General features: G+C 42.7%; 1 protein-coding gene across 2 annotated transcripts in view; it reads right to left on the minus strand.

Moving 5' to 3' along the window:
* LOC106609966 (cytohesin-3) overlaps positions 1-14,849 on the minus strand; it is a 59,074-nt gene extending 44,225 nt beyond the window's left edge. The window contains exon 1 of one of the 2 annotated variants that reach the window (XM_014209044.2): positions 14,519-14,849. In XM_014209044.2, coding sequence (XP_014064519.1) covers positions 14,519-14,537 — 19 coding nt within the window. In that variant the 5' untranslated portion in view covers positions 14,538-14,849. Of the gene's footprint in view, positions 1-13,073; positions 13,197-14,518 lie in introns of those variants that run through there. The other variant, XM_014209051.3, reaches the window with a different exon arrangement.
* Between the last annotated feature and the right edge of the window lie 152 nt (positions 14,850-15,001).

Consider the following 15,001-nt stretch of genomic DNA (forward strand, 5'->3'; position numbering starts at 1 on the left):
CTCTGCACGGTCTAGGTGCCACAGGTATGTCAAAGTTGTATCTGAATCGGATTTAATTTGAGTTTCAGCTGAGTACCACTGAAAGAGCTACACAGTGAATGAGATCTACTCCAATGTGCGGAGTGATGGCTTGGGTTGGGTGGGTGCAAAGCAGGGGGCAGAGGGGGGTTAAATAAATTCCACCGTGGACCACAGAGTAGAGCCTCATTCCCCCCCCCCAAAAAAAGAAAATCATCCAAATCTCCTTTTAGGAGTAAATCCCTACGATGAGGTCCTCACCCAAAAATGACCAACTGTTCACTACCCTCCCTCTGCCACTAGGGTAGCTGATGATACAGAAAGAGAAGCAAATTCTGATTGAGCACTTAACAGAATCTCAGATGGGATGGTGATACATTTGGGGGAAGAAAGCCCCCCTCAAAACATTGTTAAGTCAACCCAAAAGTGTACGTTTCATCACATTCTTGCCACTTTTTGGACTGGACAGTGTAGTAAATCATAAATCAGACCCTTAGTGACACAAAAAAAAAATAATAAAAAAAAATAAAAATAAAAAAAAAAAACCCTCATCCCAGCTTGACCAGTGGAACAGAGTGGGACTTACACCAAATCCCATTCTCACTTACAGACTGTACATGAGCCAACTTCCCATGTTAAGAGCTAAACTGGGTAATGGTCACAGCCTGGTCTGTTAATGTGTTGGAGCATGGGAGAACCCCGTCACCCAAACATAATGTGTAATGTGTCCACAATCAAAAAGATGTTGCATAAAGCCCATTTCACTATTATTGTTTTTTCCCCACTGTATCAGGGGACACTGATGTTTCGGCTTTGAAGTCTTCTTCAGTGTGTAAGCACAATTTTCTTTTAATTCAAAACAGCATTTATAAAAGAACTGATGACAGCAGGTGCTTTTAAATCAGGAATGTGGCTTTTCCGGTCTACAAGTTAGTCACAAAGAAATAGAATATGGTGTGAGAGTGGGCATGAAGAGAAATTCATGAATCAATTGGCTTAGGGGTCTCTAAATTGTATCAATTCCTGAGATAGCTTACCACAAAGGACACCAGGCACAGTCATTCATAAATAGTGGGACTGACTCATCAACGATATGCAAAATCTGATATGGACAGTGTTCTTGTATAACAGTCTAAATGCTGCCTATAAAAGGAGGTGAAGTCTAGTTCTGTGTTTACACCATGTGGAGATACAGAATTTAATTGATCTATCTTCATGGCTTCTCTTTGAAGTCATTTGTTGTCATAATCACATCCTGCCTGGTGGGTGAACTTTTTAGATCCAAAGCAATTCATTAATATAAGGATTCTGTTCTATAAAGTGTCTGGCTGGCCACTGGCGAGGTGATATCTTGATGTCTGATCGTGGATTTATGTTCTCCACGGCGTACTTTTAAGGCGCAGAATGTTTTTCCAATATACATCTTATTACAAGAACACTAACATATAAGTATATTAGTAGTGCAAGTTCTACATGGCGTTCTCTCATAGGTCCTAGAAGTCTGAGGGCATACTAAGTTAGAACATTTCCTTATGGTGCTACAGGAAGTACATGATCTACAGGAAACATCCTTTTATGAATGCCTCTTCTCTCTCTGACCACATCTGATTTAACCAATATGTTTGATAGATTTCTTGATCATTTATAGGTGATAAGGGTGGACTCTGGAAGTCAGAGGAGTCTGATGGTAGTATACATGTCAGTGTTAACTGACAATAGACCTGATGTCATTACGGCCATCATTGAAAGTAAGTATATAGTTTACAGAGAAGTTTCTGTTTTTGTTGAGATTTAAGTAACTGGCTTCTGTCTTGAAGCTTTATAAAGACAGGTATTGGGGTATCCTCTCAAGGAGAGAATTTGATTGTCTATCATGTTCTTCCTGTGTGTCACAGATGCAACGCAGTCTATGAAGTTGGCTGACTGGTAAACCTCTTTTTAGGGGGAGAGGGTGATGACTATCAGCTGTCAGTATACATTTTTTTTTTTTTTTTATATCTGTAGGTTCTGTAAACTGCAGTACTATAGAAAAGTAGAACCCAGTCACCTCACTGGCCCCAGCAGGGATATGGGATGAGATACAGGCCAAGCAGGCAGGCTGTCACAGAGCAGGGATATGGGATGAGATACAGGCCAGGCAGGCAGGCTGTCGCAGAGCAGGGATATGGGATGAGATACAGGCCAGGCAGGCAGGCTGTCACAGAGCAGGGATATGGGATGAGATACAGGCCAGGCAGGCAGGCTGCCACAGAGCAGGGATATGGGATGAGATACAGGCCAGGCAGGCAGGCTGTCACAGAGCAGGGATATGGGATGAGATACAGGCCAGGCAGGCAGGCTGTCACAGAGCAGGGATATGGGATGAGATAGACAGGCAGGCTGTCAGTGTGGCCTCTGGCTCAAACCCCTAATCTGAAGCCTGCTGTCACCAATCCCTTTAACTTTATACCACTTGGGCTCCCCTCACTGGCCTCACATGCGCGCACAAATGCAGGGACAAACACATGTCATGCACACACGCAGATGCAGGCGTGCATAGACAGACACATGCACACTGGTGCTGCCAGCTGGCTTTAACCCCCACAGCTCTTAATCCCAATCTGACCATGGGGCTGAAGACCACAGTGGAAGTGTGATATATACACACACACAGAGAGGTTGTTGGCAGTGATAACATGGACACAGTAACAAACATCTGTAGTCTTGTTTAGCGGTCCGGTGATGCGACCTGGCAGTATGTCAAGACACCAGAATGTGGGGCATGATTAGTACAGAACAAGCCACGGGGTTATGATGAGTGTCTTTATGTTAGTCAGTGCAGCTAATTTAAGGGGTTTATGTTCATGATCGTAAGACCTGGCATCTGTATGAACTTTTCAATAGTTGGGAATGTTGCACCTCACTGCTTTGTGGATCCAGATAAAGTGCATCTGTGAATGTGCGTGTGTGAATGAGTGATCACTATACCATTATTTTCCAGTAATATCTCACATCATTGCGTGAGAGGACAGCAAAGATTGGAGGGGTAATATCTTGGGGTTTAGCTGCCTCTGTGGGTCAGGACTCAGGAGAGATCTAGGATCTAGTACTGGGAGGTTAAACTAAACTGTCATCCACTGATTACATTGTTTAATCTGCTGTTTTTGGGAGCGGACCCCTACTAGGGGGTGATGCATCCGTCCGGGTGGTCCCTCCCTCTGTCCTGGTCTGTCCAGACATCATGTCCCCTTATATCCAACATCTACTCAGGATCACCTCTATGATGTAAATATTGGATTTGATGTGCTGGGGTCTTATATCTCCACGACCATAAGCCTGCTGCCAGAACATTCATAATGGTGCCGTTTCTGGCACCCACTTCTAATCAGAGGGCTGGATGGGGGTTGAGTGACTGAGAAGACCGAATATGAACCCCTGGCTGGCGATTGTTGCCTGGAGGTCCAGGATGTTGTTGCTTGTCTAACCGAGCAGAGTAACATTGTCTTTGGCTGACCTGCTAGAGGCTTAAAAGAGTACACACACAGGCCACTTCAAAATAACAGTCACCGAACACCTACAATGTTCATTGACGTCTGTGTTATATGTTGGGTAGTTAGGGTGGATGTTTGTAAAAATCTATACATAATTTGTACATAGTGTAGTTAGTAGTTAAAAGCACACCTTCTAGAATCCCTGAAAATACAAGCACAGCACACCTACTCCTTTTAGAAGGCCTGTGAATTCCAAAGAGGTGTTCTGGTTCTACATTCTTGTGTTCTCAAGGTTGAGGGCTCCAGAGAGCAGCACTTACCTAGCCTGGCCAAGAAACACAACCCCTGTAGCCTCCAGCATCTCCTTAATACTGGATCTGCTTCCATTTAGTTCCCCTACTAGTAGTGAAATAAGATGCATATTACTCAAGGAAAGTGTGGTCTCCCTCTTGATATTTCTCCTTCCCTCTTTACCTTCTACAGCATCCCGGAGTCCCCTCTTCACTGTAGACGTTGAGACTGGTGTTTTGCAGGTACTACTTAATGAAGCTGCCAGTTGAAGACTTGTGAGGCGTCTGTTTCTCAAACTAGACACTAATGTACTTGTCCTCTTGCTCAGTTGTGCACCGGGGCCTCCCCCTCTTTCTATTCTGGTTAGAGATAGTTTGCGCTGTTCTGTGAAGGGAATAGTACACAGCGTTGTATGAGATCTTCAGTTTCTTGGCAATTTCTAGCATGGAATAGCCTTCATTTCTCAGAACAAGAACAGACTGACGAGTTTCAGAAGAAAGTTTTTTGTTTCTGGGCATGTTGAGCCTGTAATCCAACCCACAAATGCTGATGCTCCAGATACTCAATTAGCTGAAATATGGCCAGTTGTATTGCTTCTTTTAACAGGACAACCGTTTTCAGCTGTGCTAACATATTTGCAAAAGGGTTTATTAATGATCAATTAGCCTTTTAAAATTATAAACTTGGATTAGCTAACAACATGCCATTGGAACACAGGAGTGATGGTTGCTGATAATGGGCCTCTGTACACCTACAGTATGTAGATATTCCATAAAAAATGATATATACACTGCTCAAAAAAATAAAGGGAACACTTAAACAACACAATGTAACTCCAAGTCAATCACACTTCTGTGAAATCAAACTGTCCACTTAGGAAGCAACACTGATTGACAATACATTTCACATGCTGTTGGGCAAATGGAATAGACAACAGGTGGAAATTATAGGCAATTAGCAAGACACCCCCAATAAAGTAGTGTTTCTGCAGGTGGGGACCACAGACCACTTCTCAGTTCCTATGCTTCCTGGCTGATGTTTTGGTCACTTTTGAATGCTGGCGGTGCTTTCACTCTAGTGGTAGCATGAGACAGAGTCTACAACCCACACAAGTGGCTCAGGTAGTGCAGCTCATCCAGGATGGCACATCAATGCGAGCTGTGGCAAGGTTTGCTGTGTCTGTCAGCGTAGTGTCCAGAGCATGGAGGCGCTACCAGGAGACAGGCCAGTACATCAGGAGACGTGGAGGAGGCCGTAGGAGGGCAACAACCCAGCAGCAGGACCGCTACCTCCGCCTTTGTGCAAGGAGGAGCAGGAGAAGCACTGCCAGAGCCCTGCAAAATGACCTCCAGCAGGCCACAAATGTGCATGTGTCTGCTCAAACGGTCAGAAACAGACTCCATGAGGGTGGTATGAGGGCCCGACGTCCACAGGTGGGGCTTGTGCTTACAGCCCAACACCGTGCAGGAAGTTTGGCATTTGCCAGAGAACACCAAGATTGGCAAATTCGCCACTGGCGCCCTGTGCTCTTCACAGATGAAAGCAGGTTCACACTGAGCACGTGACAGACGTGACAGAGTCTGGAGACGCCGTGGAGAACGTTCTGCTGCCTGCAACATCCTCCAGCATGACCGGTTTGGCAGTGGGTCAGTCATGGTGTGGGGTGGCATTTCTTTGGGGGGCCGCACAGTCCTCCATGTGCTCGCCAGAGGTAGCCTGACTGCCATTAGGTACCGAGATGAGATCCTCAGACCCCTTGTGAGACCATATGCTGGTGCGGTTGGCCCTGGGTTCCTCCTAATGCAAGACAAGGCTAGACCTCATGTGGCTGGAGTGTGTCAGCAGTTCCTGCAAGAGGAAGGCATTGATGCTATGGACTGGCCCGCCCGTTCCCCAGACCTGAATCCAATTGAGCACATCTGGGACATCATGTCTCGCTCCATCCACCAACGCCACGTTGCACCACAGACTGTCCAGGAGTTGGTGGATGCTTTCGTCCAGGTCTGGGAGGAGATCCCTCAGGAGACCATCCGCCACCTCATCAGGAGCATGCCCAGGCGTTGTAGGGAGGTCATACAGGCATGTGGAGGCCACACACACACTACTGAGCCTCATTTTGACTTGTTTTAAGGACATTACATCAAAGTTGGATCAGCCTGTAGTGTGGTTTTCCACTTTAATTTTGAGTGTGACTCCAAATCCAGACATCCATGGGTTGATAAATTGGATTTCCATTGATTATTTGTGTGTGATTTTGTTGTCAGCACATTCAACTATGTAAAGAAAAAAGTATTTAATAAGATTATTTATTTCATTCAGATCTAGGATGTGTTGTTTAAGTGTTCCCTTTATTTTTGTTGCAGTTTTTGAGCAGCCATTTCCAGCTACTATAGTCATTTACAAATGTCTACACTGTATTTCTGATCAATTTGATGTTTTTAAAAAAAATGGACAACATGTTTTTTGCTTTTCTTTCAAAAACAAGGACATTTCGAAGTAACTCAAAACTTTTGAACGGTAGTGTATTTACTCCTCTCTCCACTCCATCCCGGTCTCGTTCTCCTCATTCTATAACTCAAACAGTCGGGGCAATATACTGCATCCAAACAAAGTGATCTGTGGGACATGCCAACCCTTCCAGACAGTTGTACGTGCTAGTCTACCCTCTCTTCCATTGCAATGAAAACAGTATTTCCCATAATCAATTCCATACATGGTGTTTCTCTACAGATGAGGCAGCAGTACTGGGATCCTTTATGAGTCCCTCTCAATCCCTCCTTAAACCAAGTCTGCAGTGCCAATGATTCCTCACCCCTTAAGGGGAGTGTGTGTCTACTGTCTAGCCTAATCCTTCAATGTTGTCCCACAATACAATATAAACTCAATCGTAAATGGTCCAAATTAGCAGAATAATGTTTCTAAATCTCCATTAAACTGTTGAGTAAGGCAACATGGTAGGAGGCCTGAAAAGGCTATTTTAAGCATGAGAAAAAAAATAGTTATTCTCATTTTGGTCATCTCAAAAGAATCAAGTTAATTTACATCTAGACATTCAGAGTACCCAGCCAGAAATAATCAGACACCCATTTTTCAAGCTAGCATATAATGTCACAAAAAACAAAACCACAGCTAAATGCAGCACTAACCTTTGATGATCTTCATCAGATGATACTCCTAGGACATTATGTTATACAATACATGCATGTTTTATTCAAATTTATATCAAAAACCAGCTTTTTACATTAGCATGTGACGTTCAGAACTAGCATACCCACCGAAAACTTCCGGTGAATTTACTAAATTACTCACGATAAACGTTCACAAAAAACATAATTATAGATACAGAACTCCTTTATGCAATCGAGGTGTCCGATTTTAAAATAGCTTTTCGGTGAAAGCACATTTTGCAATATTCTGAGTAGATTGCTCGCCATCACGGGCTAGCTATTTTGACACCCACCAAGTTTGGCCCTCACCAAACTCAGATTTACTATAAGAAAAATTGGATTACCTTTGCTGTTCTTCGTCAGAATGCACTCCCAGGACTTCTACTTCAATAACAAATGTTGGTTTGGTTCCAAATAATCCATAGTTATATCCAAATAGCGGCGTTTTGTTCGTGCGTTCAAGACACTATCCGAAGGGTAAAGAAGGGTGACGCGCCCGGCGCGTTTCATGACAAATTATTTCAAAATATTCCATTACCGTACTTCGAAGCATGTCAAACGCTGTTTAAAATCAATTTTTATGCAATTTTTCTCGTAAAAAAAGCGATAATATTCAGACCGGGAAACTCTGTTTTCGTTCAAAGACGAAAAAATAAAAACATGGTGTCGGCTCGTGCACGCGCCCCCAGTCTCATTGTTCTCAGATCGACCACTATCCAAATGCGCTACTGTTTTTCAGCCATGGCCTGCAGAGTCATCATTCCCCGTTCTGGCGCCTTCTGAGAGCCTATGGGAGCGTTAGAAAATATCACGTTACAGCAGAGATCCCCTGTTTTGTATAGAGATGATCAAGAAGGCCAAGAAATGGTCAGAGAGGGCGCTTCCTGTTTGGAATCTTCTCAGGTTTTGGCCTGCCAAATGAGTTCTGTTATACTCACAGACACCATTCAAACAGTTTTAGAAACTTTGGAGTGTTTTCTATCCAAAGCCAATAATTATATGCATATTCTAGTTTCTGGGCAGGAGTAATAATCAGATTAAATCGGGTACGTTTTTTATCCGGCCGTGAAAATACTGCCCCCTATCCATAAAAAGTTAACACCTTTGGGGTTTTAACCTGTTAGGGCTAGGGGGCAGTATTGACACGGCCGGATAAAAAAACGTACCCGATTTAATCTGGTTACTACTCCTGCCCAGTAACTAGAATATGCATATAATTATTGGCTTTGGATAGAAAACACCCTAAAGTTTCTAAAACTGTTTGAATGGTGTCTGTGAGTATAACAGAACTCAAATGGCAGGCCAAAACCTGAGAAGATTCCATGCAGGAAGTGGCCTGTCTGACAAGTTGTGTTTCATCTTGGCTCTTTTTATTGAAGACTGAGGATCTTTGCTATAACGTGACACTTCCTACGGCTCCCATAGGCTCTCAGAGCCCGGGAAAAAGCTGAACGATATCGAGGCAGCCTCTGGCTGAAACACATTATCGCTTTTGGCAAGTGGCCGATCAGAGTACTATGGGCTTAGGCGCGTGCACGAGTCGACCCCATGCTTTATTTTCTTTCGTCTGTTTACCTAAACGCAGATTCCCGGTTGGAATATTATCGCTTTTTTATGAGAAAAATGGCATAAAAATGTATTTTAAACAGCGGTTGACATGCTTCGAAGTACGGTAATGGAATATTTAGAATTTTTTTGTCACGAATTGCGCCATGCTCGTCACCCTTATTTACCCTTTCGGATAGTGTCTTGAACGCACGAACAAAATGCCGCTGTTTGGATATATCTATGGATTATTTTGAACCAAACCAACATTTGTTATTGAAGTAGAAGTCCTGGGAGTGCATTCTGACAAAGACAGCAAAGGTAATAACATTTTTCTTATAGTAAATCTGACATTGGTGAGTGCTAAACTTGCTGGGTGTCTAAATAGCTAGCCCTGTGATGCCGGGCTATCTACTGAGAATATTGCAAAATGTGCTTTCACCGAAAAGCTATTTTAAAATCGGACATATCGAGTGCATAGAGGAGTTCTGTATCTATAATTCTTAAAATAATTATGCTTTTTGTGAACGTTTATCGTGAGTAATTTAGTAAATTCACCGGCAGTGTTCGGTGGGAATGCTAGTCACATGCTAATGTAAAAAGCTGGTTTTTGATATAAATATGAACTTGATTGAACAAAACATGCATGTATTGTATAACATAATGTCCTAGGGTTGTCATCTGATGAAGATCAAAGGTTAGTGCTGCATTTAGCTGTGGTTTGGGTTTATGTGACATTATATGCTAGCTTGAAAAATGGGTGTCTGATTATTTCTGGCTGGGTATTCTGCTGACATAATCTAATGTTTTGCTTTCGTTGTAAAGCCTTTTTGAAATCGGACAGTGTGGTTAGATTAACGAGAGTCTTGTCTTTAAAATGGTGTAAAATAGTCATATGTTTGAAAAATTGAAGTTTTTGCATTTTAGGTTTTTGAATAACGCGCCACGGGATTACACTGGCTGTTACGTAGGTGGGACGATTTGGTGCCACCTACCCTAGAGAGGCTAAATATAAAATGTATCACATGGCCTGCAAAGAAGAAATGTTTGTCTTCTTAAAGACACAGTGTGGAAGGAAGACCGTAAGACACAGGATGGTAAAGAAAACAGGACTTACTCTAACAAACCAGAAGGGCAGAGAGAGAGATTAACAGCTGAGTAGATGGGCTAGTTAGCTGACTGGCTGTATCGGTTGTAGCCATTTAGCCTATGGCTGTAGCAACCAGATGCTTTGTGCCAGCCAGAAAGTCCTCCAGGCAGTGTTAAAGCTACAGATCAGCCGCCAGCCGCCCACAGCATAGCAATAATGACTTCCATTAGGAAGTCCTCCCACACCACTCACCCTACCGCCACAACAAAGACTGCTGGCCAACTCTGACAAAATAGACATGTACTGTAGACTCAGGGCAGGAAACCACTAATATCTGGATTCATATGAAACTTCATCACACCAAAGACTCAAGCAGTTTGTTTCTTTCAGTTTGTTTCTTTCAGTTTGTTTCTTCTCAAAGAACATGTATGTTTCCTTGCCCAGAGGGTGAGATTCATAAAATGGCCATGAATTCAACATAAAGGGGTAAAGTAATAATTTACTAAACTAATTGCAACAGGCAGTTCTGTCAAGTTGCCCATTTCTGATAAGAGAAGCCTTTTGACAGATTCAACTGCCCCTCAACACCTCAAACTATCCCCCAAAGAATAAACCCACACATTTTCAGGCCATAGAGCATGGAAGGAAAGCAGTTTCCCATTTGGGGTTTCTCACAGTCAGTTAGGGAAAAGCGTGTTGAGAGAGAGGGAGTCACTAAAGTTATCAGGATCCTGACAGAAAATACTGTCAAAGACACACAGCACTTAGCAAAAACACCATTAAAACGCAGCACTTCCCTTCTATCCCCCTGATATAGGCAAAGCTGAAAGTGTCCCTGCAGAGGAACTAGAGGCTCAAATGTTGTTGTTTTTTAAACTGCAGAGTGAGTGCTGGCCAATTTGTAGTTCTATATTGTAGTGGGTTCTGCTTTAACTCTACTAGCCTAACTACACATTCAGTCTATAAATAGGCTAGTAGAGTTAAAGCAGAAGTCTATTTATAGACATGTGTAGTTAGGCTAGTAGAGTTAGACTTCTGCTTTTACTACTAGCCTAACTACACATGTCTATGAATAGACTTGGTGCCATAAAACACTTGGGATTTAGGGTCTGTGTCACAACGTGAGCGCAGACATCTGTCTTGTGGCATGTAAACAGAACAGAGGATTGCACTAAGTGTAGAGAAGTAGGAGTAAACACGCAGTAATTAATTCCATATTCTACTCTGCTCACTCATAGTTTCTCTGAGTGTGTGTGTGTTCTATGCATGAGAGGCAGTATGCATGCCCATTATCAGCCCATATAAGAAAATGGCCTAATCCTACACCATGGCCTTTCACCCCTTCCTAGTTAGCAGCCAGGCAGTCAACTGATGGAAAACAAATTATGCACCAACTTTGACCGTATGCTGCACAGTGCAGCTCCATGATATTATGAAGCATTACACTCTGCACTGCACTAATTTCAGTTGAAGGGGTTTGGCTTGAATTAAAAAAGCCTTTTAACCAGCGCTGTTGTACGTGATTAGCTGGGGTAAATTTAGCATGCCAGCATAAACGCATTGAATGTGTGTGTGTGTGTGTGTGTGTGTGTACAATGTGTTACATCTATGCTGTTGTTTTAATTCATGCAGTGCAACATGTAATCCTTTCCATGCACTTATCTTCCCAGTGTGATCACAGGACCTCAAGCCTCTGCTACCCCCGTCGCCATACCGCTACCCCCGTCGCCATACCGCTACCCCCGTCATCCAGTGTCTTCCTAGGTCCAAAGACTACTCTGTGCTTTACAGATATTCCCTTTATCAATGAAAACATTTGAATAAATGAATTTGACTACTGCCACATAGGCAAAGTGTGAGCTTAGTTATTTAAGCATGATCATGCATGAATTATAAATAAATATTATAAAGCTGTAAAACCTAAAACCTATAAACCCAGAGGGAACAATGGAAATGACTGACGTTGGCAATGTCCTTATATGATGCTGTAACAAAGGCTTGTATTGTACATGCAGATACTGCTTCCCTAAAGACCAGGTTTTGGGTTAACAAGCCATTGTTATGCAGCCCTTTAAATCTTCCCTCTTCTGCCCATTGAGTTTGAGTGTATACACACATACAGACCAAAAGGAATAAAATCTATGGCAAGTAATACTAATGGTGAATGAGCCGTTGTACAGCACTCCAATTCACTGAAGGGCGGAAACATAACCTTGAAGAACAATTGTGAAATGTCCCTTCGTATTCATCATCTCCAGCACTGCCTCAACATGTGAAAATGGCACGTTTCTATGTTCTGTAGCAAAAAAAGAGGAAGATAAGTGTTTCCAATGATATCAACCAATTAGTAGGCAATGCCTACTCATAATTGGTTAAAAATCACAATATACACCAATGATACCATTGGAAACACTCACCTTCCTCCATTTTCACATTCAGTAGGTTGATGTTGGGCCAGTGCTGGAGATGACTAATATGAAGTTGAAAAATAGTGAAATTTCCCTTTAATGTAACCATGGGCAAATAGGTTTAGACAAGGGTTATGTAGAGCGTGAAAAGGGTTAACTCTACAGCAACAGGATGGACCAGTGATACATGTAGAGGGTCCCCTCTTCAGCGTTTGCTAAACTCTCCCAGTTTAACCCCCAAACAGATATACTCTTCTCAAGACTAATGTTTACAATACATGGCCTTCGCCCCCTGCCTTGGGTTGTCTCTTCTTTCACATCATGCAAGCAGTATTGAATGCCACAGGCTGTGGTTTAGCACTGTCATTTAAATCAATCCATTCGGAACAGGTGCCACTGAAGGATCTAATGAATGAGCCTGTTTTGAAAGCCTTCCAACCGCAAAAGTCGACTTTCCTGTTGAAAAAGAGACGTTTATCTGATATTTTTCACCCGTCCAGGTCCTTGAGCAGCCGTTTCAATAGAACTGCTTTATAATGGAAAGATTAGCCTAGCTTAATGCTCCGGCACGAACTTCAAAGCAAGTCAGGCAACAGACAAATTGACGACGAAGCACATTGCTGCATGCGTTTTTACGCATTCCTCACACCGTGTTAAATTAATATGCTGAGTATAGCAAATTTATAACACCTCCCTAATAGAGTTGCGCACCCCCCTTACAAGTGATCATAGCTTTCACCTGGTCAGTCTTATGAAAACAGCAGGTGTTCTTAATGTTCTGTATATGCCCTCCTGATGGATAAATATCCTTTATTGTCCCACTTGATGATTAAGAAATGTGTCCAGTAACCATCCTCCACAAGATCTCTTTATACCCTATCTCTCAAACTCCAGGCAGCATTCTGCCTTCTCCCTACAGTTCTCCGCCATTAGCTTCGCCCACGATTAATTCATGTGATCTACAGTCCCGATGCTGCGTTAACGTTTACAAAAACGTCAATAATCGCTTGCAACACGGCTTTCAAAACATATGGCCCTTTCAACCGCGAGAAGAATCATTACAATACAAAAAATATACACTTACTGTAGCAGTTTTGCACAGATCCATACAGCTATGGGTGTCTCCATCCGATGAAACTACACTTCCCGAGTTAAGTTTACACACAGGTGTTCGGAGCGCGCTAGATAGCTAATTAACACAGGTGGTCTGAGCATGCTAGATAGCTAATTAACACAGGTGTTCAGAGCATGCTAGATAGCTAATTAACACAGGTGTTCGGAGCGCGCTAGATAGCTAATTAACACAGGTGTTCGGAGCGCGCTAGATAGCTAATTAACACAGGTGTTCGGAGCACGCTAGATAGCTAATTAACACAGGTGTTCGGAGCACGCTAGATAGCTAATTAACACAGGTGTTCGGAGCATGCTAGATAGCTAATTAACACAGGTGGTCGGAGCATGCTAGATAGCTAATTAACACAGGTGTTCGGAGCACGCTAGATAGCTAATTAACACAGGTGTTCGGAGCACGCTAGATAGCTAATTAACACAGGTGTTCAGAGCATGCTAGATAGCTAATTAACACAGGTGGTCGGAGCATGCTAGATAGCTAATTAACACAGGTGTTCAGAGCATGCTAGATAGCTAATTAACACAGGTGGTCGGAGCATGCTAGATAGCTAATTAACACAGGTGTTCGGAGCATGCTAGATAGCTAATTAACACAGGTGTTCAGAGCATGCTAGATAGCTAATTAACACAGGTGGTCGGAGCATGCTAGATAGCTAATTAACACAGGTGTTCAGAGCATGCTAGATAGCTAATTAACACATGTGGTCGGAGCATGCTAGATAGCTAATTAACACAGGTGTTCGGAGCATGCTAGATAGCTAATTAACACAGGTGTTCGGAGCATGCTAGATAGCTAATTAACACAGGTGGTCGGAGCATGCTAGATAGCTAATTAACACAGGTGTTCGGAGCATGCTAGATAGCTAATTAACACAGGTGTTCGCCTCTTGTCTTCAGTCGGTCTTTCAGAAACAAGCACTGTTACGTGGAGATATGGCCGTGTGGGAACACTAACCGTACAAAGGTGTGTATCAATTTACCATTTTTTAAATGATTTCTCGCTGATATGAAAGATAAGGTCCTTATGCTTCCAAAACCGTACTGCAAGCGATGCATGTTAAATGTTCAGAGTCTTGGATCTTAAAACAAAATTCCCCACTTCAGAAGCCGCCTTCGCCCAATGACTTGTGTAATAGAATGGAACTGAGTCATGATCAAAGGCTATTTATACCCTACCTATATTTACACCCATTTATGACAACAGTTGACAAAATACCATTGCATTTCTTAATACCTTACTGTTAGAGGGAAACAAATACATTTCTGATTAAATGTATGCAGTGGTTACAAGTGTTCATTGACTCATGCTTTACGGCGCATAACCTATATCAGTCCATCCACACACCAAAGCAAATGACCATGGAACAGAGAAAGGGAGAGACGGTGAGTGAGTCTTACTTTGATTGTCTTCGTCCATCTCTTGAATGCAGTGATGAGAGTCCAGAAATTAGATCGGTGGGTCAAGGTAGATGTTTTTATTACTGGCTATAAACTGTAGATACTGTAATGACAGACCGACGGCTCACACAGAGAGCTGAGTTGTGCAGAAATGCAACAGCGGCATGTGTCAATAACAAAATCCCTACATGAGAAATATATGCTGTCACCAAATAAACATCTATGTATTATGTGTAATAAAAATGTCAAAGAATTGGATGTATTTAATCCAATGAGAATAGTTGTCCTGCCACTACAGATCCCTCTCGATCCTGGTTACTCCAAAGCGATGCAAAGGATAGCGGATTCTTTACTCTGATATGGCAACGTTTACCACACGTCATCCCTTCGCTCCGCCCTGGTGGTGACAGACAACCCCTCCCTTCATACAAACGTTTCATTAATTCCAAGTAGCCCGCACATATACAGTGCATTCGGAAAGTA

This window comes from Salmo salar, chromosome 01, assembly GCF_965601325.2.
Source record: "Salmo salar chromosome 01, fSalSal1, whole genome shotgun sequence".
In the NCBI taxonomy this organism is placed as follows: Eukaryota; Metazoa; Chordata; class Actinopteri; order Salmoniformes; family Salmonidae; genus Salmo; species Salmo salar.